At 40.7% G+C, this 27,895-nt stretch overlaps 1 protein-coding gene across 5 annotated transcripts in view; it reads left to right on the plus strand.

Moving 5' to 3' along the window:
• Nucleotides 1-27,895, plus strand: part of KLHL5 (kelch like family member 5) — a 68,949-nt gene that overhangs the window by 28,470 nt on the left and 12,584 nt on the right. For 3 of the 5 annotated variants that reach the window (XM_068137569.1, XM_068137571.1, XM_068137568.1), the window contains 4 exons: nt 4,691-4,876; nt 16,743-16,879; nt 17,860-18,056; nt 25,631-25,843. In XM_068137569.1, coding sequence (XP_067993670.1) covers nt 4,734-4,876; nt 16,743-16,879; nt 17,860-18,056; nt 25,631-25,843 — 690 coding nt within the window. In that variant the 5' untranslated portion in view covers nt 4,691-4,733. The remainder of the gene's footprint in view (nt 1-4,690; nt 4,877-16,742; nt 16,880-17,859; nt 18,057-25,630; nt 25,844-27,895) is intronic. The other 2 variants (XM_068137570.1, XM_068137572.1) reach the window with 1 other exon arrangement.

Here is a 27,895-nt window from a genome sequence, read left to right on the forward strand (position 1 = left end):
AGAGGAGTAGTTGACCTTTTTTTCAGACGCACTAATGAGGCTGCAGCTCAATTAGGTGAACTGATCATGGCAGTAAAACATTTTGACATATGAGTGAACTGATGCACAATTTTTCAGAGGTGACTTTTTCAGACATGATTTTACATAATTTTTCAAGGGGAAAAAAAACCAAACCCCACACCAAAAGCCCCAAACAAACAAAAAACCTCCAACAACAACAACCCAAAACAAAACCAAAACACGCCCTCCCCCATTTTTATCATTCCTCTATTTCTGTTCCCAAATGAATAGTTTGAGTTGTGTTGGGTTCCTCAGTCATAATGAGTTCTTTTTTGCTTCATTTTGATTTCAAAGGCAGGTGTGGAGGTGTTTAATGTAAAAGATGCCTTCCTAAAATTAATACAAGCTGCATGAAATAAAATGCTTGAAAAAAGGTGTTGCAACCTTTGTTATAGCCAAGGTTGATACTTACTGGAATTCCCAAGTTGTTAACTAATATGTCTGCTATAAAATAACTGTGCTCAGTCCTACTTTAATCTCCTAGCTTGAAAATAATTAAAATACCAAATCCTGGTAATTGGAAGAGGTTGTGGTTCTCCCTCATAAAACTAGAAAAGCACTGGTGCCTCTCTTTTGAGAGAGTTTAGTAGAAGTGGGAGGAAAGAAGGCTTGCGGATGTTACAGTTAGGTTTGGGTTTGTATTACTTTGTTTAAGCCATAACAATGGAGCTTGAAACAGCACCAGAAGCAGAGGTGTGAATTCTGCTCTTCAGTCAGGAGAGGATAACAGGATTTGGTAGCTTAATTATTTTAAAGCTATGAGATTAAATCTAGAGGAGTTACAATGGTTGGTTTATTGCAATGGCACACAGTAGTTAACAGCTTAGGAATTTCAGTGAGCATGGACCTTGGCTGTAACAAAGGCTGCAAAACACTTTTTTCCAAGCATTTTATTTTCTGCATGTTGTATTCATTTTAGGAGGGCATCTTTTACATTAAACACCTCCACTTCTGCCTTTGAAATCACAATGAAGCAATAGAGGATTCATTATGACTAAGAACAAACCCCAACACACATCTCAAACTATTCAGATGTGCTTTTACTTTTGAAACTCTTTTTTCACCACTTTACTAGCCCAGTTAATTGCTTCATTACTTTTAAATGATCTGTTCTATTGAGCAGAGCTCCTTAATCCAAACATCCTACTTCAAGAAATAAAATCCTTTAAAAATGAATGGGTTTATAGCAGAGCTTATACATGATTTCAATTTCAAAAGGCATGCTCATATAAATTCTTTATTAGGCAGGGAAGTTGATGAAAGCTAGCATCTTTAGTATAGAAATGTTTGTCATGGGGGCAGTAAAATGTGTAGTTAGCATGAGAAAGACTTTGTCCTTTAACTTATATTTTTGCAATCACCCTGAAATTGTAGCATAATAAAAATTTGTCAGTGCTAGACAGGATCTTTGTGACAGAAATAGAGAAAAAAAAGAAGGACCAAGGAAAGTGTGACTGAACTTTAAGGCAAAAAGGAAACCCTACTGAGCAATGCTCTAAGATGCTCATAGTAATATTGCCACTTAATGTGTTAAAAAAAAGCTGTCTTCCATCTTAAAGGAATATGCAGGGTTCTTTGATACCCTTATCTTGTGCACTGGCAGCCTCAGTCTTAAATGTCATTTTCTTACTAGCCTGTGAGTATGCAGAAATAGTTAATACCTCTAGCTTATGGGAGGGGAAATTTGTCCTAGACTTACGTTGGAGTTGAGAGCTAAATCCAAAAGCCGCCTTGATACTCAAGAGCTGCAGGACCTCATGACTGTTTGCTCTGAGCATAAGATTCACAGGTCAGTGTTAGATACCCAGGTTGGCTCTCTCTGGGGAGAAGGGATGTAGGCTAAGAGTTCTGGAGGGCATTTCAGTAGTGCTGCTGGGAGGGGGGAAAGCAGCTTCTTCCCTTTCTCTGTTCTTTCCTTGCTTGTGTAATTTTCCAACCTATCATAGCCATGGCAAACTGAACTGTGGGGAAGGAGGAAGGTTTAAATTTTTCCTAATTGTAATAGGCATAATTAACCCTTAAAAATCTGTATTTCTTTTTTTTTTTGCAAGTGCCACAACTATTAGATTGTCTCTTTCATGTTCTCTTTATGAACCACTGAAGCTTAATCTTTACTTGTCCTTTTCCTTTCTTACGGAAAATAGTTTGTAAGCTACTGGATAGAGGACAGGAATAAGGTTGAACATCTTCAGCTGAGGGGAAGAGCTAAACCTGGCTCTGCTGTGTCCTTAGTAAGTGCTTTATTGTGGGCAGTGGAAAACAGACACCACTGCAATTACTTTTCTTTGTTGAACGAGAGTGGTGTCTGCCTCTGAGTTCTGTGCAGAAGGTACATGTGTGCTGTCTTGGGGCTGGCAATAGCTCTATTGAGGGTGATCCAGCAAAAGTTTTTTTCTTTCTCCATACTAATTTGCAGCTCATGTTCTATCTGCACACCTCTTTGTGAGGTTGCAACATAAATAATATTATTTTAATCATTATTAATGGACTTAATTTGAGTAATCTGGGTTAAAATATGGTTCAGACAAAGGGAAAAAAAAAAACCCAAACACAAACCCTCAACAATCTGTATCAACACAATTAAGGATGTGATAACTTGTGATAAGGAACAAGAATTTCCTAAGTGTGTTGACCAGCACATTGTTCTTTCCATTTCTGTTTCTTTTGCAGGGTTGCTGGTTTAAGAGCTGCTTTCCCTCTGACTGTGAGAATGCCACCCAGTTTTGCAATATAATGGGGTTTTTATCATTGCACGGTTACATTTTTCACATAGGAGTTCCTTGATTCAGTTTCCAAAACAGCCACAAAGAATACTTGTTCCAGCTTGTAAGACGGCCAGTGGTGGAGCAGAGCAAGTGACTGATGGGGGGGTTGAGGAAAAGTTAACACAGCTGAAATAAATGCTAACCAAAGCTTCAGAGAGCGTGTTGAAGATAAAACCCTGCAAGGGAAGGAGGTGGGCAGGTATCTCAAATCTGATCCATTACTAGATTTAGATTTGAAATAAGTGCCAGATTGCTTGGAGTTTTTAGCTGTCTGTGCACATGCAAAAAAAAAAACACCAAAAAAACAAACCCAACAAACCACACCAAACCACCACCACCAAAAAACCCCAAAAGCAAAATCCCCAGCCTTTGCAGAACATTTGCTGCTTAAAATTTAGACTGATTTTGAGGAACTCTGTCTTGAAATCAGTATCCTAGCGCTAAGGACTGAGCATGCTGCCTGTGTTCATGACATCTCTGTGAAAGCAGGGGTCCAGGTGTAGATCTTGGGAATCCGTGTCCTTCCTAATATTATGGTAGGCCCAGAGAATTTGGAAAGTTGTCTGCATTGTGGAAAAGTAAGTAGTAGTCGTCAGTTAAAGAACAACGAGCAAGGAAAGGTGCTTCTCTTAGTGTACATAATTAGGGTTTATCTCCTTTCACCCATGCATTCCTTTTAAGTTTTCTGTTTCTCTTTTCTCCCACACTGCTGTGTGCATGCACAGGAATAATTTTTCTCCCCATCCACCCTTGTGTTTTCCCTTTGTTGGATTTGGATGTGCTAGATCTCATTTCAGGCACATAAGACATAAGTAGGAGTGGTGGCATTTTGATGTTTCTTGGTTTATTTTTTTTTCCCTATTCAGGCTCTTTTACTAGGTCCATATATGCTGAGTTTTATTCTAACTACCTTAAGCTAAATGTGAAGCAAGACTGTAATGTACGTGTGAAGTATGACATTAACTTACGTACCAGGGAAGGGTTTGATTCCTTATTGCATCCATCCATTGCTTTCTCAGTTTGCAGGGTTTTGGTAAGATGCCTGTTCTTCCTTAGCCATCTGCCAATGCCATAGATACAGGGAACTGGATTATGTGGTCCTGCTCTGGCAGGGTGGTTGGACTGAAAGATCTCCAGAGGTCCCTTCCAACCCCTAACATCCTGTGATCCTGTGAACTACTGGAGAGTCCAGTGGAGGCTACAAAGATGCTGAGGAGACTGGAGCGTCTGATAAGGAAAGGTTGAGAGACCTGGGGCTTTTTAGCCTGGAGAAGAGCAGCCTGAGAGGGGATCTTATCAATGCTTCTCAGTATCTAAAAGGTGGTGGCCAAGAGGATGGGGCCAGGCTCTTTGCAGTGGTGCCCAGCAACAGCACAAGAGGCAGTAGGCACAAAGTGGAACACAGGAAATTCTAACTAAACATAAGGAAAAACTTAACTTTGATTGTGCCAGAGCACTGAAGCAGGCTGCCCAGAGAGCTTCTGGAGTTGCCATCTCTGGAGTCTTTCAAAACCCACCTGGATGTGTTCCTGCACACCCTGATCTAGGTGAACCTACTTTGGACTCAATCTCCCAAGGTTCCTTCTGATCACCACCATTCTGTGATTCCTGGACTGATCTTTGTCTGTTAGTTGAAGAGTACAATGTTAAATGATCATACTTTTCCCACAATGGTTTAGATAAGGTTTGATGGAAGAGGGAAAGTATAAATATGAATAGAAATAACATAGCAAGGGAATATATATATATTAAAATAAATACTGTATGCAGTTTTGAAGTCACATGTGACTTTTGGTTTATCCTCTGCAGACAGAATAGCTACAGCTTAATACTATGTGAACTAATGTTTCTGTTACTGTTTTCAGCAGAACTTCCACCAGCAGCCATACCTTATCATCTTGTCAAACCATGGAGCCCTGTGCCTCAGATGAGTTCTTTCAGGCTCTCAACCATGCTGAACAAACTTTCAAAAAGATGGAGAACTACCTTAGACACAAGCAGCTGTGTGATGTGGTGTTAGTGGCTGGTGATCGTAAAATTCCAGCTCACAGGTACGTTTATTATCATTTGAAGTAACTTCATACTCATTTGCAAATGCAACTTCAAAGTGTGTCCTGTGTTTTCCTTAAAAAAAAAAAGATCAGAACACCCTAAACAATTCTGAATTCTTGAAACATGCTTATGGTTTTTTTCATTTTAAAACATTCATTTGGAAACTAAAAGTTAATTTCTGTCAGTTTCATGCAGCACAGCATTAAAATAACTCTGCCTTCACTTTCTGCTTTTTGTTTTCCAGCATATGGTAAAATATTTTCATAACAACATAAAGGCCCCAAATGGACCCTCAGGGTATTATAAGTGGTAGCTTCTGCACCATAAAATGGTGTAATTTTTTTTTTCCTTAGATTAACTTTTCTTTTTACTAATAGTTATGTTGTTGGAGTCATAATTAGTAATAAGGACAGTCTTCTGTCCACAGGAAATTTTTTTGCTCCCATAGTAAGAAGAGTCCTTTGATAGTAAACTACTGAAGACTGGCAGTAGATGTTGGATGACCCTGTAGATGTTGGATTACCCTGTCTGTGTAATTAACAGAACATCTAGTGTGCCACTTTGAGTACTGTGTCCAGTTCTGGGCCCCTCAGTTTAAGAAGGACATCGAAACACTTGAACGTGTCCAGAGAAGGGCAACAAGGCTGGGGAGAGGCCTTGAACACAAGCCCTATGAGGAGAGGCTGAGGGAGCTGGGATTGTTTAGCCTGGAGAAGAGGAGGCTCAGGGGTGACTTCATTGCCCTCTACAACTACCTGAAAGGTGTTTGTAGCCGGGAAGGGGTTGGTCTCTTCTCCCAGGCAACCAGCACCAGAACAAGGGGACACAGTCTCAAGCTGCACCAGGGGAAGTTTAGACTTGAGGTGAGGAGGAAGTTCTTCACCGAGCGAGTCGTTCGTCATTGGAATGTGCTGCCCAGGGAGATGGTGGAGTCACTGTCCCTGGAGGTGTTCAAGAGGGGATTGGACATGGCACTTGGTGCCATGGTCTAGTCATGGGGTCTGTGTTGAAAGGTTGGACTCGATGATCCTCGAGGTCCTTTCCAACCTAAGTGATACTGTCATACTGTGATACTTAAAAAGCTAGGAAAGAAACCCAAAGTTTGTGGAACAAAAATATGAATAACTGAAGCATTTTATGGTATTTAATGCACAGTATTTATAGTTCAAGTAGGAACCTAGGTCTAATTAAGCTGTGGTTTCTTTCATAAGATTAGGCAAATAGTAGCCCAAAGCATTCCTGTTTTACATTGCTCGTGCCTACCCCCACACTGAAACTACAGCTTAGTACTCTAGCAGTAATAAAAAGATGGGAAGAGGTTGCTGGTTTAGGCTTGGTATTCTTCTTACAATGCCAGATTTCTGAATTCATTCAAGTGTCTCTGTTATGCTGACACAGCTGAAGGGATGGTAGCATGAGATTGAGAACTAACTTGAAGAGCTGGGAGGCAGGTCTACTTGCTGTTGTTTTCAGACACTGCATCTTACAAAACTTCTTTTTTAAACAATTGAGACTATCCCTGGCTTTCCCAAGTTGATTTAAGCAAATCTTACTGCAATTACTGCTAGAATGGGTGGTCCTGCTTTCCTTCCAACCCCTGACCTCAATTCCTTTGTAAGCGTTTATAGCTAGCTGTGGATGATGATGAATCATTTTTGGAGAGACAATAGGGTGAGCAAAACAGTTTGGCTTTCCCTGTGGCTACAGAGTTGCTTAAGCCTGGCCTTCAGTTTGTTCAAATTTGTTGCAAAACTGAAATGTCCCTGTGGAGAGAGTGAATCAGAGGAAAACAGGGAATGCTCACCTTCAGTGGATTTGCACTCACTGAAGTAATTGAGAAGTCATAGAATCATAGAATCAGTCAGGGTTGGAAGGGACCACAAGGATCATCTAGTTCCAACCCCCCTGCCATGGGCAGGGACACCCCACACTAGATCAGGCTGGCCAGAGCCTCATCCAGCCTGCTCTTAAACACCTCCAGGAACGGGGCCTCAACCAGCTCCTTGGACAACCCATTCCAGGGCTTCACCACTCTCATGGTGAAGAACCTCCTCCTCACATCCAGCCTCAATCTCCCCACCTCCAGCTTCATTCCATTCCCCCTAGTCCTATCACTACCTGAGATCCTGAGCAGTCCCTCCCCAGCCTTCCTGTAGGCCCCCTTCAGATCCTGGAAGGCCACAATTAGGTCACCTGGGAGCCTTCTCTTCTGCAGACTGAACAGCCCCAACTCCTTCAGTCTGTCCTCATAGGAGAGGTGCTCCAGCCCTCTGATCATCCTCGTGGCCCTTCTCTGGACACATTCCAGCACCTCCAGATCCCTCTTGTAATAGGGGCTCCAGAACTGGAGGCAGTACTCCAGGTGGGGTCTCACCAGAGCTGAGTAGAGGGGGAGGATCACCTCCCTTGACCTGCTGGCCACACTTCTCTTGATGCAGCCCAGGATCTGATTGGCTTTGCGGGCTGCAAGTGCACATTGAGAGCTCCTGTTGAGCTTCTCGTCCACCAGCACCCCCAAGTCTCTCTCCTCAGGGCTGCTTTCCAGCCAGTCACTGCCCAGCCTGTATTTGTGCCTGGGATTGCCTCGACCCAGATGCAGGACCCTGCACTTGCTCTTGTTGAACCTCATGAGGTTGGCTTGTCAGATAGCTTTGCAGTGCTATAAACAGGAAAAATAGTGATTACAATAAGGAAACAATTTTACTTCCTGATGTGGCCAAGGCAGCACCTTTGCAGCACACAGTTCTGGAGTATGACTTTTGTAATAGTTAAAAGGTGTAGGAAAGGGTGCAGAGCACAGCTGCAAATACCTTGTAAGGATTGGAAGATTATGGGATTTCTGCAGGAAGATAAACAGAAAGACAAGGGCCACGAGGATGATCAGAGGGCTGGAGCACCTCTCCTATGAGGACAGACTGAAGGAGTTGGGGCTGTTCAGTCTGCAGAAGAGAAGGCTCCCAGGTGACCTCATTGTGGCCTTCCAGTATCTGAAGGGGGCCTACAGGAAGGCTGGGGAAGGACTTCTCAGGATCTCAGGTAGTGATAGGACTAGGGGGAATGGAATGAAGCTGGAGGTGGGGAGATTGAGGCTGGATGTGAGGAGGAGGTTCTTCACCATGAGAGTGGTGAAGCCCTGGAATGGGTTGTCCAGGGAGGTGGTTGGGGCCCCATCCCTGGAGGTGTTTAAGCCCAGGCTGGATGAGGCTCTGTCCAGCCTGATCTAGTGTGGGGTGTCCCTGCCCATGGCAGGGGGGTTGGAACTAGATGATCCTTGTGGTCCCTTCCAACCCTGACTGATACTATGATACAACATGCTAAAAAGTTCTTTAATGTGGTTCCTACCTGTTTCTCAATTATTTAGAGAACTGTCTTTGCTCCTCCAGATTCTGCTACTGTGTCTGTAGTGCATTGGGCACGTGCTACCACTTGTTAATTGCTCTGCTCTTGTCATTGGAGGAGAAACATCTTACTGTACGTGGTATACTGTGTTTTTAATATGCATGGAAGTTAAGGCCAAAGAAGGCTTTGTGCTTGGAGCAGGAGGCTTATGATTGTCCTTAGTTCAGTTTATAAGGTTGGAGCAGCTTAGAAAGAAGCTTTGCTTTTTTGCACAACGAGTTCTTTCTCTTACTCTTTTGTTTTCACAGAGAAATGCGTCAAATAACTGCAATAACTACAGTCTTCATCTCAGAATGTCCCAAAGTACCTCACTGAAAACTGAACTTTTCCATAGTGGGAAAGATAAAGATGGAAATCATAAATTTGGTTCAGAATTTTACAGAAATTCAGTAAGAAGGCTGGCTTTATGTATTTGGTGTAGCCTATGCTGTAAGACAAAAAAGTCTGGATAATTTTTTACTGCCTGCATCCAGGTCTTGACTTCCTTGGTATTGACTGCAAGCTGGAGCACTTTCAGAACATTAGTGATTTTATCTTAATAAGCAACAGAAGATGTAGTAACTATATAATAGCTTAGTGACTGGGCATTTTAAGATGTGTATGAAAATAGGAAGTTTGTTTACACTGGACAGCTTGTTAAGAAAGAGAAAAGGTCATCTAGAATTGATAAGAAAGAACATTTTTCACCACTATTATTATTGCTCCTATGTAGAGAGGAGTTTTCAGACCTGTTTTGAACCTGGTATTTTTAATAGCTCCTGTAATTTTTTTTCCTTAACTCTCACCTTTAGTTTTGAAGGTACTTGAATGTTCTGAGGTGTACAGTGTATGCTTTTAGAGAAGGGATCAGCAGCTTTGGCATCTGCAATAAGAAGCAGCACAGGTGACACATTGAGCAGGGAGAACGTGTGCATGTACACTTGTACAAAAGCATGTACTTTTGATAGTGTTCTAATAAGATGCTTCTAAAGTATTGCTTTAAAAAGCAATGTACTTACTACTTTTATTTATATGTATAAAAGACAGAAGAAGTTATTTCATTTAGCAGGGGGATGAGAAGGACCTGTTACAGAGCAACATTTCCATTCAATAGTGTGGAGTTGGTTTGTTGAATTCCTCAGGTCCTGTACTTGTAGACAGGGAGAGGTTGGTCTCTTCTCCCAGGCAACCAGCACCAGAACAAGAGGACACAGTTTCAAGTCTGAAGAGTCTTGGTTTGTATCTATTTAAATAATTCAGGCTATGAGTATCACATGCAGCCATGATTTTTCTGAATACCATGTGCTCTATTGTTCCAAGACCTTTTATCTTCTCATTCTGTGCTAAAATTATAGCTAAGAACGAATTTAGGAGATCAAAAAGCAAGTAGGAAAGGGGACAGTTTTCCACAAGGTAAAAAAGAATGCTAGTGGAAGGTGATTCTGCCCGTGGCAGGAGGATTGGAATAGGATGATCTTTGAGGTCCCTTCCAAGCCAAACCATTCTATGATTTACAGCTACCTGAAGGGAGGCTGGATTGAGGAGAGGGCCAGCCTCTTCTCCTTGATGTCAAACTACAGGACTAGAGGAAATGGTTTCAAGCTGTGCCAGGGGAGGTTTAAGCTGGTTATTAGGAAATATTTCTTCACTGAAAAGGTTATCAAACATTGGAATTGATCTACTCAGGGCAGTGGTGGAGTTGGTGTCCCTGGGGGTGTTCAAGCATCATGTGGACCTGGTGCTTAGGTACATGGTTTAGTGTTGGCACTTCGTGCTGGATCGAAGGTTGGACTGAATGATCTTTGAGGTCTTTTTGATTCCCACTCTTTTAGCCTGCAATTCCAAAGAGAAATTTTGCCACTTCAAATTAAATGAAATGAATATTTATTTATTTTTTAATATCAGGTACTTTTTCAGTGTATCCATAAAAAAAGTTGGGGACTTTTTGCAATTGCTTGCTGACCAGAACAGTCACATCAGCAGAGGAAGGTCTATGTGAATCCCTGGCCCGAGGGAATATAAACCCTGCTCTGCATCCTGCAACCAGCAATTTGATCTTTGCAGAGCCATTTTCTGTTCTCCTGTTGACAACTGAAATATGGAAATACAAAAGACATGGGACTGAGAGAAAGAAGACAGATGGAAGCTTAAGTACTCTAGGGGTTAGGAAGCTTATTTGGAAAGGCACAAATCCTGGTTTGCAGACATTTTTTATCTTCAGGCTTATTTATCTTTGTACTTCTTTGCCATATGCCTAATAATACTTCCTTTCTTTCACAGTTGTATTGCCTCAGTTTGTAAATCCTTCACTGCAGACTTTTTGTTCTGTTTTAGCTACATGTTTATAAAAGTTGAACAGAAAGTGCCATTCTGAAACGGTCAAAGTATGTAAAAGAAGTAGTTCTGTGATAGCTTTGTGTTAAGAAGGTTCTCTTGCTACTAACAGTGTGGCTGTTTTGAAGAGCTTTACAAAAGGGTTTATTGTCACCCTCATATCAATGTCAGAGGCACCAAATGAATGTTGAAGGGTTTGATTTGCCTGGAAGAGAGCTGTGAGTGGAAATCGTTTTAACAGATATACTGCATGTGTAATTTTAGGTATTGCTTGCTTTTAAACAAACTTAATTTAACTAAAGACAGATATATTACCAGTGTGGGATAGTACTACTTCCATGAATTGTTTTTATTACTGACATGCTTTGTTAAAGAATCACAGAATGATAGAATGGTTTGGGTTGGAAGGGACCTTCAAGGTCATCTAGTTCCACCTGCCTTGCCAAGGGCAGGCACACCTCCTACTAGACCAGCTTGCTCAAGGCCCCCTTCAACCTGCCTTTCAACACTTCCAGGCTTGGAGCCTCCACAGCTTCTCTGAGCAACCTGTTCCAGTGTTTCACCACCCTCAGGGGGAAGAATTTCCTCTTAATGTCTAATCTCAATCAAACTTCTTCCAGTTTGAAGTCAATTCCCCCTTGTCTCTCCATGCCTTTGCCAAAAGTCCCTCTCCTGTAGCCCTCTTCAAATACTGGAAGGCTGCTAGATGGTCTCCTGAGCAACCTATTCTAGAGTCTCACCACTCATACTGAAGAACTTCTTCCTACGATCCAGTCTAACCCTACTCTCCCTCAGCTTCAAACCGTTCCCCCTTGTCCTGCTGCTCAACCCTCTTAAGAAATGTCCCTTTTCCATCCTTCCTGTGTGACATCCTCAGGTATTGGAAGGCAGCTCTAGGGTTCCGCTGGAGTCTTCTCCAGGCTGAACAATCCCAACTCTCTCAGCCTTTATAGCAGAGGTGCTCCAACCCTCTGATCATTTTCATGGCCCTTCTCTGGACCTGTTACAATACCATGTCCTTGTGTTGGGAGTTCCAGAGCTGGACATAGGAGTCCAGGTGAGGTCTCATGAGAGTGGAGTGAAAGGGGAGAATCAAGAAAAGAAACTAGCCAAGGCCACTGGTGTGTGAGACTCTTCATATGAGGATGCATCAGCTACTCAGTATCACTTTACAACTGAAGTCAGTGCTCTTAGTGAGTTCCCTGGAACTATTTTCAGCTATTACACAGCTGCACACAACGAGCTGCCTAGAGAGTGTCTCTTTTATCTTTAAGATGTTAAGAAGCTTCATTTCATTCTGTCAGATGAATCAGATGAGGAGATACTAAATCTATAAATTGCCAGGTTTGCCAGCTATCATCATGGTACCTAAAAACTCATCTGAAGATGCAGAAAGCTGTCAAGAGGCTGCAGCTTGTGGCAATTCCATAAAGAATTCAGATGTGTCACCCTGCTTACACAGGCTCTCAGTAGAAAACTCTTCAAAATAAGTTAGGTTGTCATTTTTGGATCAGTACAAACCATAGGCATTGAAGACATCAGTAGCATTGGAATGCCCCTGTAAGAATAGGGAGATGTACTGAAACACTTGGATTTTGTCAGTATATAGCCCAATAGTATCATAGTATCAGTCAGGGTTGGAAGGGACCACAAGGATCATCTAGTTCCAACCCCCCTGCCATGGGCAGGGACACCCCACACTACATCAGGCTGGCCAGATACCTCTTGAGTGGTTTTCCAGAGAGGTTTCCCAGATGAAAAATTGTGGTACTCCTGTGTTCCTTTTCCCTCTACAATTTTCCTGTGCACTGCAACAGAGCAGCCAACCAACTGCATATAATTCAATAGCCAAATTCTCATAGCCTTATCTATGCAGAATTAACTAATTGGCAGTAGCTGGGTAATTAAGTAAAATGGAGAGTAAAGGTAAATGTCTGATATCCACAGCTGAACACCACAATGCCAGCTGCATTAAGGCTTTTTCTTTGTAATTTTGTTGCACTATTAAGAGGCCTTTTTGATGGCATTCTCTACTGATTTCATAGGCTTTTTATTTGGGCCATTTAAGGAAGAAATATTAACTCTTGGAGGGGAAAAAAAACCCAGAAACTCAGAATACCAAACCCCTCTAGAGCTTCACTCTGGGTTTCCTCTGACTGAGGAAAGGCAGCACTTTCTAGCATCAGTAGTTCCCAGTGAACTCTTGATATGGATGAATATGTCAATTTTAATGCTTAATGAATAACACAAAGAGATTCTCTTTATGTTAAATATTAACAGGGACATGATGGCTCTATTTAGCAAGAAGGTTGTGAATGGAAGTGTAGTTTTTATACTCATTGCACAGACTTTCTTCTGTAAAACCACACTTGTCACTTAGGCTCATTTAGAGCCTAAAAAGGTCAAATGTGAATGGGGAAAGTCTTCCATGGATTCTTTGGTGGTATGAATGTTGTATTTTCTCCATGTAGGGAGGCAGTTTAATTTCAGACAATCCTAAGAAACAAGATTGAAAGAAAAATCAGTTGCTAGCTGTGAGATTAAAAGATCAATGAACAAATGGGTGTCAAATGGCATGAATAAAGTAGTTATTGACTTTTATTGACCAGTGGGAATAAAATAGGACAAGAAAAGGCCATTTGGCTGAAAGTCTGGCTTTGGTTTTGTTTTTTGCTAGTTCAGAGTCACCTTGATGCATTGTCACTGTATGTTTTAATCATAGTATCATAGTATCTGTCAGGGTTGGAAGGGACCACAAGGATCATCTAGTTCCAACCCCCCTGCCATGGGCAGAGACACCTCACACTAGATCAGGCTGGCCAGAGCCTCGTCCAGCCTGCTCTTAAACACCTCCAGGGACAGGGCCTCAACCACCTCCCTGGACAACCTATTCCAGGGCTTCACCACTCTCATGGTGAAGAACCTCCTCCTCACATCCAGCCTGAATCTCCCCACCTCCAGCTTCATTCCATTCCCCCTAGTCCTATCACTACCTGAGATCCTGAGAAGTCCCTCCCCAGCCTTCCTGTAGGCCCCCTTCAGATACTGGAAGGCCACAATTAGGTCACCTTGGAGCCTTCTCTTCTGCAGACTGAACAGCCCCAACTCCTTCAGTCTGTCCTCATAGGAGAGGTGCTCCAGCCCTCTGATCATCCTTGTGGCCCTTCTCTGGACACCTTCCAGCACCTCCATATCCCCTTTCTTTATCTAAAAGAACTTCTAATTCCACAAATACATATGAAAAACCTTTGTTGTTTGAATTAAGGTAAGTATGGATTCCTGTTCTAAGGCTTTTTTTTCATTGTGAACGTGCTTCCTGGCTAAAATTATTCCCAAATTGTTATTAGTATAATTTATGCATTAGGATATTATTTGTATTAACCTACTCCTGGGCTGCACATCCTGTTTCAGCATACGCTAATCACTCTCTGGAAAGCACTTCACACTGTGAAGCCTGCACACCTTCTCATCAATCCCAACAGAAGTTTGCAAAAAAGAATAAATGCTAATAATTGGCCCCAAAAAATTAATTTGCACAAATAATAAATGCTAATGAGTAATATATTTTTTTTAAGGGCTTCAGGACTGGAAATTGCAGGGGTAAATTTGCTGACATCAAACAGCTGGGAGAAGGTGTTTTTTCTGGAGTTTTGGGTTATTATATGGCCTTTCTTCAACAGCTGTTGTTATGATATGTACAGTCCAGCCATTTTCTAAGTAATGGTGCAGCTAACTAACCCACTTGCACTGCTGGAAGAAGAAAAGAAAGAACAAGCCCCAAAACTGTGTTAAGGTTTGGGTTTAGGATGAATTACTCCTCACAGAGACTTTCCTTTTTCAAGCTGTGTTCTCTGTAGAGGTTCAAGTCAGTGTTGTCAGAGGTGGTTTGATGTTTTGGTTTGTGTTTCTTGGTTGGTTTTGGGGCTGTTTTCATGGGTTGTTGGCTGGTTTGGTTTTTTAATTGCTGCTGTTATTGTGCTGCTATTATTGTGGTTCATAATAATATTATTAATAATAGTAATAATAATTGGACCTACAGAGGTACTTGGATTACTTGGATATGAGGAGAGGCTGAGGGAGCTGGGGTTGCTTAGCCTGGAGAAGAGGAGGCTCAGGGGTGACTTCATTGCCCTCTACAACTACCTGAAAGGTGGTTGTAGCCAGGAAGGGGTTGGTCTCTTCTCCAAGGCAACCAGCACCAGAACAAGAGGACACAGTCTCAAGCTGTGCCAGGGGAGGTTTAGACTCGAGGTGAGGAGGAAGTTCTTCACCGAGCGAGTCATTCGTCATTGGAATGTGCTGCCCAGGGAGGTGGTGGAGTCACCGTCCCTGGAGGCGTTCAAGAGGGGATTGGACGTGGCACTTGGTGCCATGGTCTAGTCATGGGGTCTGTGTTGAAAGGTTGGACTTGATGATCCTCGAGGTCATTTCCAACCTTAGTTATACTGTGATACTCCAATCTGTCCATCTACACTCTCCCCTCTTATGAGAACCTCTCTTTTGTACATACAAATCTGATCCTAGCATCTCATCCTAGCATGAGAAGCAGCTGCAGCAACTCTCCTTTGGTGCTTACATGAATGGACTCTGTAATTCCACTAAACTTTCACAGATCTCTAGGAGCCAGTGTTTTCATTCATCTGCAGGATTCACTAAACCTGAGGTCAAAATGCCTGGAACTTATGCCAGGGTGCTACCTTGGCAGAGTGTTCTCATTTTTTTCCTCAGCAAGTCAAGCAAAGAATAAATCTCATATTTCAAGGACACTATGCTCTTTAAAAGAACAGAACTTTATTTCTCATTACAAAACTTAACTTCAGTCATATAGCATCTTAAAATAAAATTAATCTTGTCCCCATACACTCTTAACCTAACTCTGTTGCATCATCAACTAGAAAAAAAAAGGATTACCCCCCTGTAGGCCTGACCAAATGGTCAATGGTCAGAAAATCAGCAAGAACATTGAAATTAGTCAACAAATTACTACTTTGCAGTTAATTACCTGCGAGACAATTCTTTGTACTTCATGACTGTGTGTATGTACCTGCAAATCCTCCCCATTCCTACTTGTTTACTCTAACTCCTAAGCACCTGTGTTCAGATTTTCAATTAATTTTACTCTCTTTTGTGCTTCCTGACCTCTGTCATCTTGGCAAGCCAATATAACGATTCAGCACAGAATAAACTGACATTTCATGAAGTATTGGCTTCATTGGATGCATGCAGATGGACTCTGGAGTGTGTTCGCTGTTTGTATAGCTCACTACATATGCAAGTGCATTTATATTTGATTTCCCTGTGACCAAGGCAACAGTGAACTGCTGCAGCACCTAAAATGATGCAAATCACAGGCTGTTCCAGGAGGTCTCTTTACACCTCATCAGTTGTCATGGTGGGTTTCATACAGCAGACCCCTGGGTTGAATATTCCTGCTGCACACGATTTCCTTTCTCTTTCACTCTAATCCTGTTAAACACATCCTGAGACATGACAATTCTTGCCCATTTTGTGGAGTGGCATTTTTTACATGTATTCATGTTTGAATAATCCAAGGAAACACCTGTTGTGCCTCAACATGTTTACTTAATATCTTAAAGTACTCAAATTGCTAACAAAAGGCTAAATACATACCCACAAAAGAGGTTTCTCTGCACCATCTCCATGTTTACTGTGCCCAGTTATGCTATCAGTATTTCAGTAAATGAATACACCAGGAGTGAAAGCATTTCAAAGCACTTTGCAGAGGACTAGCCAGCCATTCTTTCACATTTAAAAAACTAACTGACCTAATGTAAATCCATGTCAATGAAACCTTTTTCTTTTCCTTTCCATAATGTATATTTATATTCCTTTTCCAATTTATGTGGGGGGTTTTTGTATGTTGTTCCTGTGGTTGGCTATTAAAAGTCATTGAGCTTTGAAAGGGTGATTCGTTTACTTCAGCAGCAAATGTGGACTCAATAACAGTACTTCATCATTCATAGAGGGGAACTAGAGCATGCAGCTATTTGTCAATTTTAAAATGCTTTCCTCAGTAGAGTGTTTCATCAAAGGGCAAAGTAATGAATCATAAATTAACAAACATCAAGTTGACTAAGTGTGTTTTTTTTTCCTTTTCCTTTTGTCTCCTTTTCTCCTGCATGGGGTATTCAGATTGGTTCTCTCCTCTGTTTCGGACTACTTTGCAGCGATGTTCACTAACGATGTAAGGGAAGCAAGACAGGAAGAGATCAAGATGGAAGGTGTGGAGCCCGGTGCATTGTGGGCTCTGGTTCAATATGCATATACAGGTAATTAAAACAAAAATGGGTATTTCATCTAATGAATTGTCCTCATGTGAGCATTATATTCCATGGTTACATGTGGCTGGCAGGAGTAGGGAAGTGATTGTGCCCCTGCACTCAGCAGTGGTGAGGCTGTGCCTCAAATACTGGGTTCAGTTTTGGGCCCCTCACTACAGGAAAGACCTTGAGGTGCTGGAGCATGGGCAACGAAGCTGGTGAAAGGTCTGGAGAACAGGTGTGGTGAGGAGCAGCTGAGGGACCTGGGGTTATTTAGCCTGAAGAAAAGGAGGCCAAAGGGAGACCTTCTTGCTCTCTACAACTCCCTGAAAGGAGGCTGGAGCTAGGTGGGTGTTGATCTCTTCTGCCTAGTAACAAGTGATAGGAGGTTTAGATTGGATAAGAAAAGAAGCTTCATCACTGAAAGAGTTTTTAAGCACTGGAATGGGCTCCCCAGGGAGGTGGCTGAATCCCTATCCCTGAAGGTGTTTAAAAGCCTGTGGTCCTGAGGTACATGGTTTAGCACCAGACTTGATAGAGTTAGATCACTGAATCCTGCAATGCTTTGTGCTGGAAAGGACATTAAAGATGGTCCACTTCCAATCCTCCCTGCCATGGGCAGGCACACACCCCTCTAGGCCAAGTTTCTCAAGGTCCCATCCAACCTGGCCTTGAACACCTCCAGGGAGGGGGCATCCACAACTTCCCTGGTAACCTGTTCCAGTGTCTCACCACCCTCAGTGGTCATTTTCCAATCAAAATGATTCAATAATTCTTTGATTCTTAAAAAAGGAATCTTAACTGTGATTCCCTTTCCTTACATCATGATAGGCAGTGATTCTGGAAAGCTGTGTATCTGTTGCTGAGGGTGATGCTTGCTGAGCCTTATGTTCTGTCGTGTAACTGGTAAATAATTCTGTTGCTTCTGAGTCTTGCAGAATTTAATAAATGCTAAGAGCAAACTAAGGTCATCTTCTTCACATTGCTAGGTCGCCTTGAATTAAAAGAAGATAACATTGAGTGCCTGTTGTCTACAGCTTGCCTTCTGCAGCTGTCTCAGGTTGTAGAAGCATGCTGTAAGTTCCTAATGAAGCAGCTTCACCCCTCCAATTGCCTTGGAATCCGATCTTTCGCTGACGCGCAGGGTTGCACTGACTTGCACAAGGTGGCTCACAATTACACCATGGTATGTTGCTATTTTAATTATCAACTCCTTTATTTAGTAAGGTAAATACAGAATATTTTCCTGAGTAAGTTACTAATGTTTCTGCCTCAGAAAGCCTTGAACTTTTTCCAAGCAAGAGTGCACATATGTTTCCATGATGAGTAATGACAAAAATCACTGTGAAGCTGTTGGTTTAGGGTTGGAAGGAAAGAGACAAGTATTAATTGTTCCCTGTAACAGTAATGTGCCTGTGCTAGCATTTAATCATTCAAAAGCTTGCTTTTATCTCTCAGTCAAAAACTACAAACTTAGCAGTAGTCAAGCTGCTATCCTCTAGTCCAAGATAACACATTACCAAATGAAACTGTGGAATTCTTGGTCTGTAATGAGTACTGGAGTGTACTGGAGTACTGTAATGAGTCTGGAGTACTCAGCTTCCAAGTTATACTTGGGGGAATGAATGTAGGCATTCATCAATATAGATTCTGCATTATCCTTAATTTCTTGGTAATGAGATGTCAGGATGGCCTAAATTTAAATCTTAGACTGGGCTATATGTGGCTAAACACATCTTTACCAGTGATATTTTCAGAGTTAATCTATAGAAAGACTGACCTGCCAACTTAATTAAAGCTCATCATCTTAATGGTCATCCTTTTACTTTAATGTAAAATGTTCTTTTTTCCCCTCTCACGAGCATATTTTATTCATGTTATCAGCAGAAGAAGGCAGGAGAATTATTTCTGAGGCCAGTCAGTTCCTCTGCTCTTTGCAGAGGCATTGTGAGGCTTTTTTTTCCACTCTTCTTGATGAAATTTTGCCTCTGTAAGCTCTTGGGACTGAACGGGGGCATGTAGATACTGTGTACGAGATGTGGGAATGAAGATAGGACTTAATTTGCTTGTGTGCCATGGCACGACATTGCTGTTAAGCTATTGGCTTTGATCCAATTTCTGTCTTGTAATTAGTATTAGAAATCCGTGGCTTTTGCTCCTGCCACCTTTGGGTTTTGCTAGTTTTAAAAGCTTTTTTCTTTTAATTATTTTGTTCTTGTCTTCTTGGCTTAAACTTTAGTTTGCTATGTGTAACAGTTTAACCCAGCTTTGTTTGGTTTTGTAGGACACAATGCTCTTCCTCAGTGAGTGGGTCTGTGATGTATTTAAAACCTTGTGCACACTGAAATTTACCAAAATAGGTCAATATGCAGCTTGCAAATTGATTATTATTTTTTTTAATGGTTTGAATTGCATAATACAATGTGATTACAAAATAAATTAGCAAGGATTTAAATGCTCCATTTCTTCCTATTAATCATGTAGATGTAAGTTATGCTAAGCTTTTATTCTTGATCTTCATTATGGCTCAAATGAAAATAAGGAGAATGCAATTAGGTAGACAACCAGATGAAATAGTAAAGATAAATGTGGCTTATGCCTTTGAGGAATATTGGAGTTAAGGTTGAGGAAGATAGCAGTAGAAGTATGCCAAAAGAGAACCTCCCTTCTCTGACCTATTTGTTCTTTTTCAGAGTAAGTGTGTATTTTGGTCTGTGATATGGTCGTGCCCCTTATAAATGGTCTGCCAAGATAGAATAGTAATAAATGCTAAGAGTTAGACTCTTTGAAGATGAATGTTAGGGATTATAACCTTAACCACCTTGCCTGGAGATACATGACTTGTGGTGGAATGGAGCTGAGAACTTTCTAAAAGCCATTCTTCTGCAGCACCTATCTTTCTTTTGTTCGGACCACAGGAAAACGCTTGTGTGCCTTTTGGCCATTGTTGCCTGCAGTGGCAAAATTGTAGCTTTTGAGGCTTTGCCATGGACTAAATTTAAATGAGGTGGATTTTAAAAAGCCATTTTCAAAAACTAATTAGTTGTGCTAGATGGATTCTTCCTAAGGCCTCTTTTAATGTTGTTTAGTTCCATCGGAGACGTGAAATTGAATTTTAGTAATAATGAGTAATAGAGAAGCAGCTTCTTTAGTTTGAAATGAATGTTGCTATGGAAACTGCATAGAAATGTATAGCCCAATTGAATCTTCAATTAAAATAAATCCCCAAGTAATTTAATTTGTTTAAAAGCTGTTTGGGAAAAAAAAAAAAACAACAAAGCCAATGTTCCACAGTAGTAAGTGCTAACCACTTGATGATCTTCCCACTAAGAAGTATTAGAATATACTCAGGTTAACCATACCTGTCATACCTGGAAATTCTGTTTATGAAAACCAATGAATTATTTTTATGCTGCACTGGGCAGCATAGAATAGTGAGGGATTGTGTTAAGTATAGTGTGTGTGTGTATATATAGTTTATTTTTTCCATGCATTTGAAGTAACAAATATGATAAAATAAGAACATTTTCATTTCAATCCCTTGTTTTCTATGACTTTTTCTGTTCCTTTGTCAGAAAAAAACAAATCAGATTGCCATGGGACCTGTTTTTCTGCAACTAAAACATCTTGTTTTTAAAGGTTTTTATGACATAAGGTAATCATCTCTCCTGCTTCCCTAAACTAGTGATGAAAACTAGGAATTCAGGTGAAATGAGCATTTGGTGGAAGTGAAGGACCAATCAGTGAGTAATCCCCATAGGGCTGCCTCTGTTAATAGTCCTGCTCTGTCTGAATAATGTTCATTACTGTCACTGGAAAGCATTAGCATGATTCTCTGGCATGGCTGTAGTCACATAATAGAGTGTGATTACAAAATAAATTAATAAGAAGGATTTCAATGCTTCACTTCTTCCTATTAATGATGTAGATATAAGTTATGCTAAAAGGATTTAAGTGTTGCATTACTTCATTGCTTACTGTGTTGACAGTTGATAAGCTGTTGGGTTTTTTCCAGAGGAGAATAATTTTTAAGGTCATCACCAAAACAAGTCAATTTTTGACATTGCAAATTAAAGCTTGAAAATGTTCAGGATGCATTAAGTGAAACATGAGAGAAACTGAAGTGATCAGCAGTGGATTTAATGCTGTATAAAGTGCACTTCTGATTAATTTTTGTTATTCACCAGTTCTAAAATGCAGTTGGCAGAATCAGGAAATCTAACTGGGTGAAGGTATCTTTTGTACAAAGGCTGTCCTGTTTTGCTGTGGTTTGTATGTAGAGCTTTGAGGCCATACAGCTATGAATGTAGGGATTTTATTAGGCTGCTTAATTTGTGAAGCCTTTTTGCACAAAAATGCCTTCTGTGCATTTTTCTTGCTGTTGCCACAAAGGCAGAAGAAACACTCCTTATGTCATCTTGTTTGTTTGAAGCAGTGGATAGTGTGAATGATAACCAATAGCCCCTCTTCCACACAAAAGTAAAGCAAAGGGAAGACAGTCATTTCAGATGAGGCAAAGCCAGCCTGTCTTATTCCCAGAACATGAAATACCTGTAGTGAGTAGTGAGCTGTTCTTATGTAAGTGTCAGCAGCTTCTTCAGTGGCCAGATTTTCACTTTTTTGTTTTATTTACAACCCAAAAAAGGACACAGCAGGCATTTAAACATAATATGTGATAGTGCCTGAGCCAGTCACTGGGGAGGCAGCTTTGTAATCTTTGCTGCTGAGATTTCCATGCTTAAAGCAGAGTGAAAAGTCATTTTTATTTTCATCAGGAGTACATGAGTGGCAATACTGTTACAAGATTGAGGTATGGTTAATTTTGGAGTTTGCATGATTTCTGAGCACAGGTAATGGCTGTTTATAAGAAGAAAAACCTAGAAATTACAGAGTAACAGAGTAAGGCCAAGCAGAGGAGCTAGAAATGTTGCAGAATAGATGTCAGACACTTAGACTTGCTTTTTCTGCTCTAAGGCATGAGTTGGGTAACAAAAAATCATTGTGATACGGAGTTCAGGATTTGGGAGGAGGAATCAAAAGAAGCATAATTTGTCTTTTTTCTTGCAACAGGCACGACAGTTTGTTCTTTTGGTGGGGGAATGAAAAGGGGACAAATCTCAGTAGTATTTTTTGTACACAAGGGGTCAAACCCCAAAAATGTGCCTAACCCAAGGATTTGTGTCCTGCTCAGTAACCATCTCTCTGACTTGGATAATACTCACTCACTTCTTTCCACCTGTGCAAACCCAAGATACTTCTGTCCTTCAAGTTTCTTGATTTCCACCCAACACAATAGATCAGCACTGCCTTGGCAAGACTTAAATAGGACTCTGCATGCTGCTTAGCCTGCTTTGGAATCCATCAGCTATGCAGAGAGTCAAGCTACATTACTTGCACTAAACAAACCCTGGGCACACTGAAAGCGTTAGGTTGGTTTATCACTTAATGCAGCAGTTAAAGCTGACTAAAAGTAAAGTAGCTCCCATCTGACATTGATCTGACTATTAATAGTTTACCTGAAGGTCAGGTAGCTCAGTTCATAGTGAATTCACACCTCAGCTGACCAGCTGACTTGAAGCAGACAGTAGACAAGCTTACATTCCCTGTTTGTTCTCATTCAGATCCTGTGAGTCAAGCACTTCTTGCTTTTCATCTGCCTGGGCTCAAAATTTAAACAGAGCTGTGTGGTTGGAGCTGCCTATTGGTCCACTACAGTGTACTGTCCTTCTCAACCCCTGGATGTTCTTATGCTCTCTGAGGTTTTAATCCCCCTGACACAGTGCAGAGGGAGACCAACCATCTCACCAGATTCCACCATGAGGGTTAAGTACCACTCAGAAATAAGCATCATGAGGTCTTAGCTTTTATGTGACCCTAGTATTTTTTCGCTCTCTATCAAATGCAAGGCAGATCTGTGGTTAAGAATATCACTACTACTCATTCTGCAGCTGCTGAAAGGTGAATTGAAGCTTATGATGTGAATGAGCATTGGGCATGGGGACTGTGTGTCCCTGTTTCAGCTAATGCATAAACCTCAGGCTACTCATCTGATAAAGTTTCCAAGCTCTTGGAGGAGCTCATTTTGGGGGTGGGGAACTTCTTTTCACTTTCAGGACCAGAAAGCAATGGACTGAAAGTGCAGACCATTTGTTCTCTGAAATATCCTATTCTTCCACAGAGAGTTCCCATAAGAAGAAGGAAAGAAAAGGCTAATGAGGAGGTTAAGAATACTAGGAGATACACTGGCTCCTCTTTTTTGTCTTCAGAATCTCTGTCTGTAGAGGAAGAGGAATTGTCAGATTCTGATGCTAAAAAACCCCAGACATAGGCCAAAGAGTGGCTGTATTCCCAGTGGAATGCTTTGATACTATGCTCAAAAGGAGTCTCTGCTTTACAAATAGAATGGGATCAAGAGGAAGTTGAACTTGTTCCCACCAGAAGGCAATTGTCTGCAAGCAACAAGAAGGAAAACCAGGCTTTTTACACACAACAGCTGTTGAAGTACTGAAACCCAGTTGGAAAAAAAGCTTTCCAAAGAGGATCCCTGACTGAGTTATGCAAGATCAGCTTGTTGTTGCCTATGGAGACAAAGGAAACTTTCCATGCAGGTGCTTTCCCCTTCCTCTTCCCGTGATGTGGATAGACAATAAGGAAAGTTTAAGGTAGTAAATGTTGGCTTTGCTCCTTGTGGATGCTCACTGCCTCTTTATTCAGCAAAACTAAAAGCACAGCTTCAGCTTGCACACTTTCTAGGACAGAGAAGCAACACAAAATCAGCAGTGGAAAAAGCGAACTCAGTGGAATCTGAATTTGTGAACTGCATGTTTAAACCCTGGGAATAATTTTGATCATTTTTCAGCTTCAATTTTACTGCCAAGCATTCGACTTCAGAGGGAAATAGCAATGCATGTGTAGTGCTACTGAATATTGGTGCAGTCCTTGCCTTGTTTTTAATTTCTGTATTTGCTCATTTTCCCAACTTGCATCTTGTAATACAGAAAGTTAAATGAATTAAAGAGGAAAAGACAGATCTGTTTTCATTTTGTGTAGCAAATTGGATTTCTGTAGTAGGAAAGCTTTTCAGATGCTCAGTGTAAAATTTTCCTTTCCAAATTCTATCCAGAAACATAGCTACATGCACAGGTAACACTTTCAATTACTTTCCTAATTTCAGCTCCTCAGTTACCTGTGGAGCGGAGTGACTTTGATCTTTCCCCTCAGGCATCTTGTCGCCATCATGTGGCTGTGTGGCTTTCATGTGAAGGGGACTGGTTTACTGTAACCTTGTGTAGTTTTTTTTCCTCTTTGTTCAGCATTCTTTAATTTAATTAGTATTTCTGGAGCACTGAGGTGTAACTTTGAAATGCTCAGACTAAGCAATAAAAAGGAAGCAGTGTTGCCTTTTTTGGTTTGTTGTCTTGATGTCCTTTGCACATGCAATGCCAAACTGTACTGTATGTTTTCCTTGCCATTTTGTATGCTAAACTGGTTCCAGGTTTGCAGTGCCAGTTCTGCTTCTGCTCCCAAGTTTCTCCCTGGATTTTTTTTGGTCTAAAAAAATCTTATGTTTTTTTCTAACATGTATGTGCTTCTAATCTAGATTTTTGTTAGTGTGCCATTCTTCCTTTTAAATCATTAACCAAGATACTAAGTAAGGCTAATTTTGATATTAGGATTGTCTGTGGATCTAATACCCATTATCTTCTAGGTGTTTTGGATATGATGGCAGAGGAAAACCAGCATCCCACTGACTACCTGTGTAGCAATCAACAGAGCTCTTACTAAATTGATTGCAATACTGTTCTCTTGTCATTAAGTTACTCTGACTTTGGGTTAACTGGGTTTTGAGCTACCAAAATATAAGAACATGCTGTGATGCACAAACTGCTTTTACTTTCCTTTGCTGCCTTGTAAAGGTATAGAGGGAAAGAGGATGGACATGACCTCACCCTTTTCTGTTATGGTCAGTTTTCTCACAATAAATTCATAGTGCTGATGGTGTTTCTACATACTCATCTGCTCTTTCTGCCTAAGACCAGGGCAGTCCTCACAGTATACTCTGCCAGTCCCAACATTCTGAAGCAATAGGATATCAGTGTTGGAAATGTTAACCTGTTGTGACCTTCCTAAATAAGTAAGAATTTATTGTTGGAAGTGGCAGGATGAATTGAATCCTAGCAAAGTAACTATTGTTAATAAAGCAAGTTGTGTACAGTATTGTGGATTCTTTGTGCTTTGTTCCCCAGTCAATCACATGAGCTGCATTGTTTATTTCCTGTGAAAGCTTAAAGCCATACTTCAGTCTAGCAGTAATAAAGAGAGTTAGATGCTCCCTGTAGTTGTAGCATGTTGTGCTCTTTGCTTGACGAAACATCTTACCTTGTATTCTGTGTTGTCAACAGGAACAAACTGCACCTTGGATTTAATTTTTATTAAGCTGTACCTCAAAAGTGTTTCTTCAATTTGCAGTGCCAGGATAGTCACCTCAACAACTCATTGCTCAATTTCTACCTATGCACTTCCCCCTCACTTGTTTCAGCACATCTGCCTGTGGGACTGAGCCAGTAGGGTTCACTCAGTACAGTTAGATTTTGGAGTTTTTTCCCTTTATTTTTTTCCCTCCCAGGTCAGTTCTGCAGTGGTATTTACTGGCACAACTGAGCGATGGTGTGAAGGAAGGGAAGAGAGATACAGTGGGCATTCCATAAGATGTCTTTGAAGTATGATGTCACCTGTATTAAAAATACTTCTCTTTTTCAGGAAAACTTCATGGAAGTAATTAGGAACCAGGAATTTCTGTTGTTGCCAGCCACTGAAATTGCAAAGCTTTTAGCAAGTGATGACATGAATATTCCTAATGAAGAAACGATACTGAATGCACTACTTACGTGGGTTCGACACGATTTGGAACAGAGGAGGAAAGACCTCAGTAAACTCCTGGCTTACATTAGACTGCCTCTGCTTGCTCCACAAGTAAATGGTTCACTTCCTCTCTAGTTCATACCATGGTTACAGTGGGCATAATGTCTGTAACATCAAGATATTGATAGAATTGTAACAGCTTCAGGATTCTTAATGCTCCTTAAGCTGCCTGTAAGGACTCAGTATGTTGTATAGGCACAATGGTTTGTGTCTGTCAGGTATGAATGTTCTTAACCTAACCAGACATCAGGGCACAAAAAGGGGTGGGGCTCCTAGGAAAAAATTGTTTCTGTTGCCTAAAAAAACTGTTTATCAAGGATATGTTTGTCACCAGAAGGTGTGTCCTTTTTAAATTCCTTCTTTAGGGAACGCACAGTTTACTTGGATCATTAAATTGTCTTCATATCATTTCAGCTATTCATGAGACTTAGGAAATACAATTTGAGTAAATTATTTGGAGCGACTTCCCCCACCCCCAACGCTTGATAAACCATCTTTGGGTGCTTTTGTGCTCCCCAATCAATACGACTTCTCCTTCTTGGACATTTACATATGATGTTGAGGAAAAGTTGGGTTTGGTTTGCCTAAACAGCTTTAAGTTCCCAGTTTCCTCATCCTATAGGAGTGCATACTCGTGTTAGTGTCATGTGTATCATTGCATTTGTTACCTAGTAGCATCCATGTAAATTAGGTTTTAGGGTTGGGTTTTTTCCTTTCTTCTCTTGTACTGGTTTTCATTGGGTAGACTCTGTTGACCTCAGTGAGTAATATTTAACACTGACTATACAGTCAAAAGATTTGCTTTGCAGCTTTTGGTTTGTTTAATGAGAATGATCTTTACTAAATGGAGGAAATAGGATTTTAATGAAACCTGAATAGTAAGTAGAATTCATTAGCAGAACAAAAAAAAACTAGAGATTTGTCACTACAAGTCAATCAAACTAATCTGGTATCCTCATGCTGCATAGTGAGATTCCCTAGCAAGCATTTCCATGCTTCTTCTTATATATGTAACGGCAGGATTTTCTCAGCTGTGGCTCTGACTTTCTAGAAACATAACACAGTGTAAGACCTGGAGGAAATAATTCTTTTGTTGAGCATTTAATTAATTGATAACTTAAGTAGCCACCACTATAGTAATTTTACTTAATTGCCTGTAATTGAAACCAGAACTATGTACTGAAATCAAATTATGTCCACTCAGTAACTTAGTGGGGAAACAGCAGAATGAAATACAAATTACCATATTTCACTTATTTTAGCTTTATGTTTTTTTCCCTTAATTATTTTGTCTTTAATTTGTCCCTGGAATATATACTGAGATTTATATTACATTATTTTTCTGTTGCCTTTTTATTACTTTAACAAATTAGTGTTAAAGCTGTGGTTTTAATATGGCAACAATTAGCTCATTGAGTAAGTTGAAGTGCCCAAAACAGCCTCAGCATTCCCAGAGTCATGTTTTGCCTCGCAATCACATGGCATTTAGCAATCTGACAGCAAACAGAACATAATGAAAAGGTTTCCAATTTTATGGTTGAAAGCTTAAAGCTATTTGAAAGAAATGAAATTAGAAAATTGAACAACTGGCTGCAATCAATAACCATTGCAAACAGGAATACAAAGAGTATGAGATTCAGACACTTTAGACAAAGGGACACTTTGGGAAATACACTGAAATTGTAGCACTGGAAGCAAAAAAACTGTCGTGACTTGTCAGTTTTATTGGGGTTTGGGTTTATGCATCTCTTCCTACACAGCAGTCTGTCATCTCTCTGAATAATGCAAGCAGTGCCCTAAATATTTGTAAGTCTTCTTTTTTGCTCTTAGGCTGAATATGAATATTTTGTCAGCTTCTTAAGCTGTTAAATTGGCAAGTATTCCACCTCTGAGAAATTAACTGAGAAGTTGATTAATCATCTTTTTCATTAGAAGATGCTTCAGCTTCCTTAGAAATTCTTAGTACATACATATCTGCATAACCTTTCTCTTCATCAGTTTTCCAATGTCTCTAATTTTGTGCTAACACAAGCGCTTAGTTGTAATTGCTTTCAGTACAAGGAGCTGTGTAAAGAATAAAACTTGGAAGAAATTTACTTTCAT

The sequence above is a fragment of the Melanerpes formicivorus genome, unplaced genomic scaffold (assembly GCF_026170545.1).
Source record: "Melanerpes formicivorus ecotype bairdi unplaced genomic scaffold, bMelFor1.0.p_v2 SCAF_4, whole genome shotgun sequence".
Lineage (NCBI taxonomy): Eukaryota > Metazoa > Chordata > Aves > Piciformes > Picidae > Melanerpes > Melanerpes formicivorus.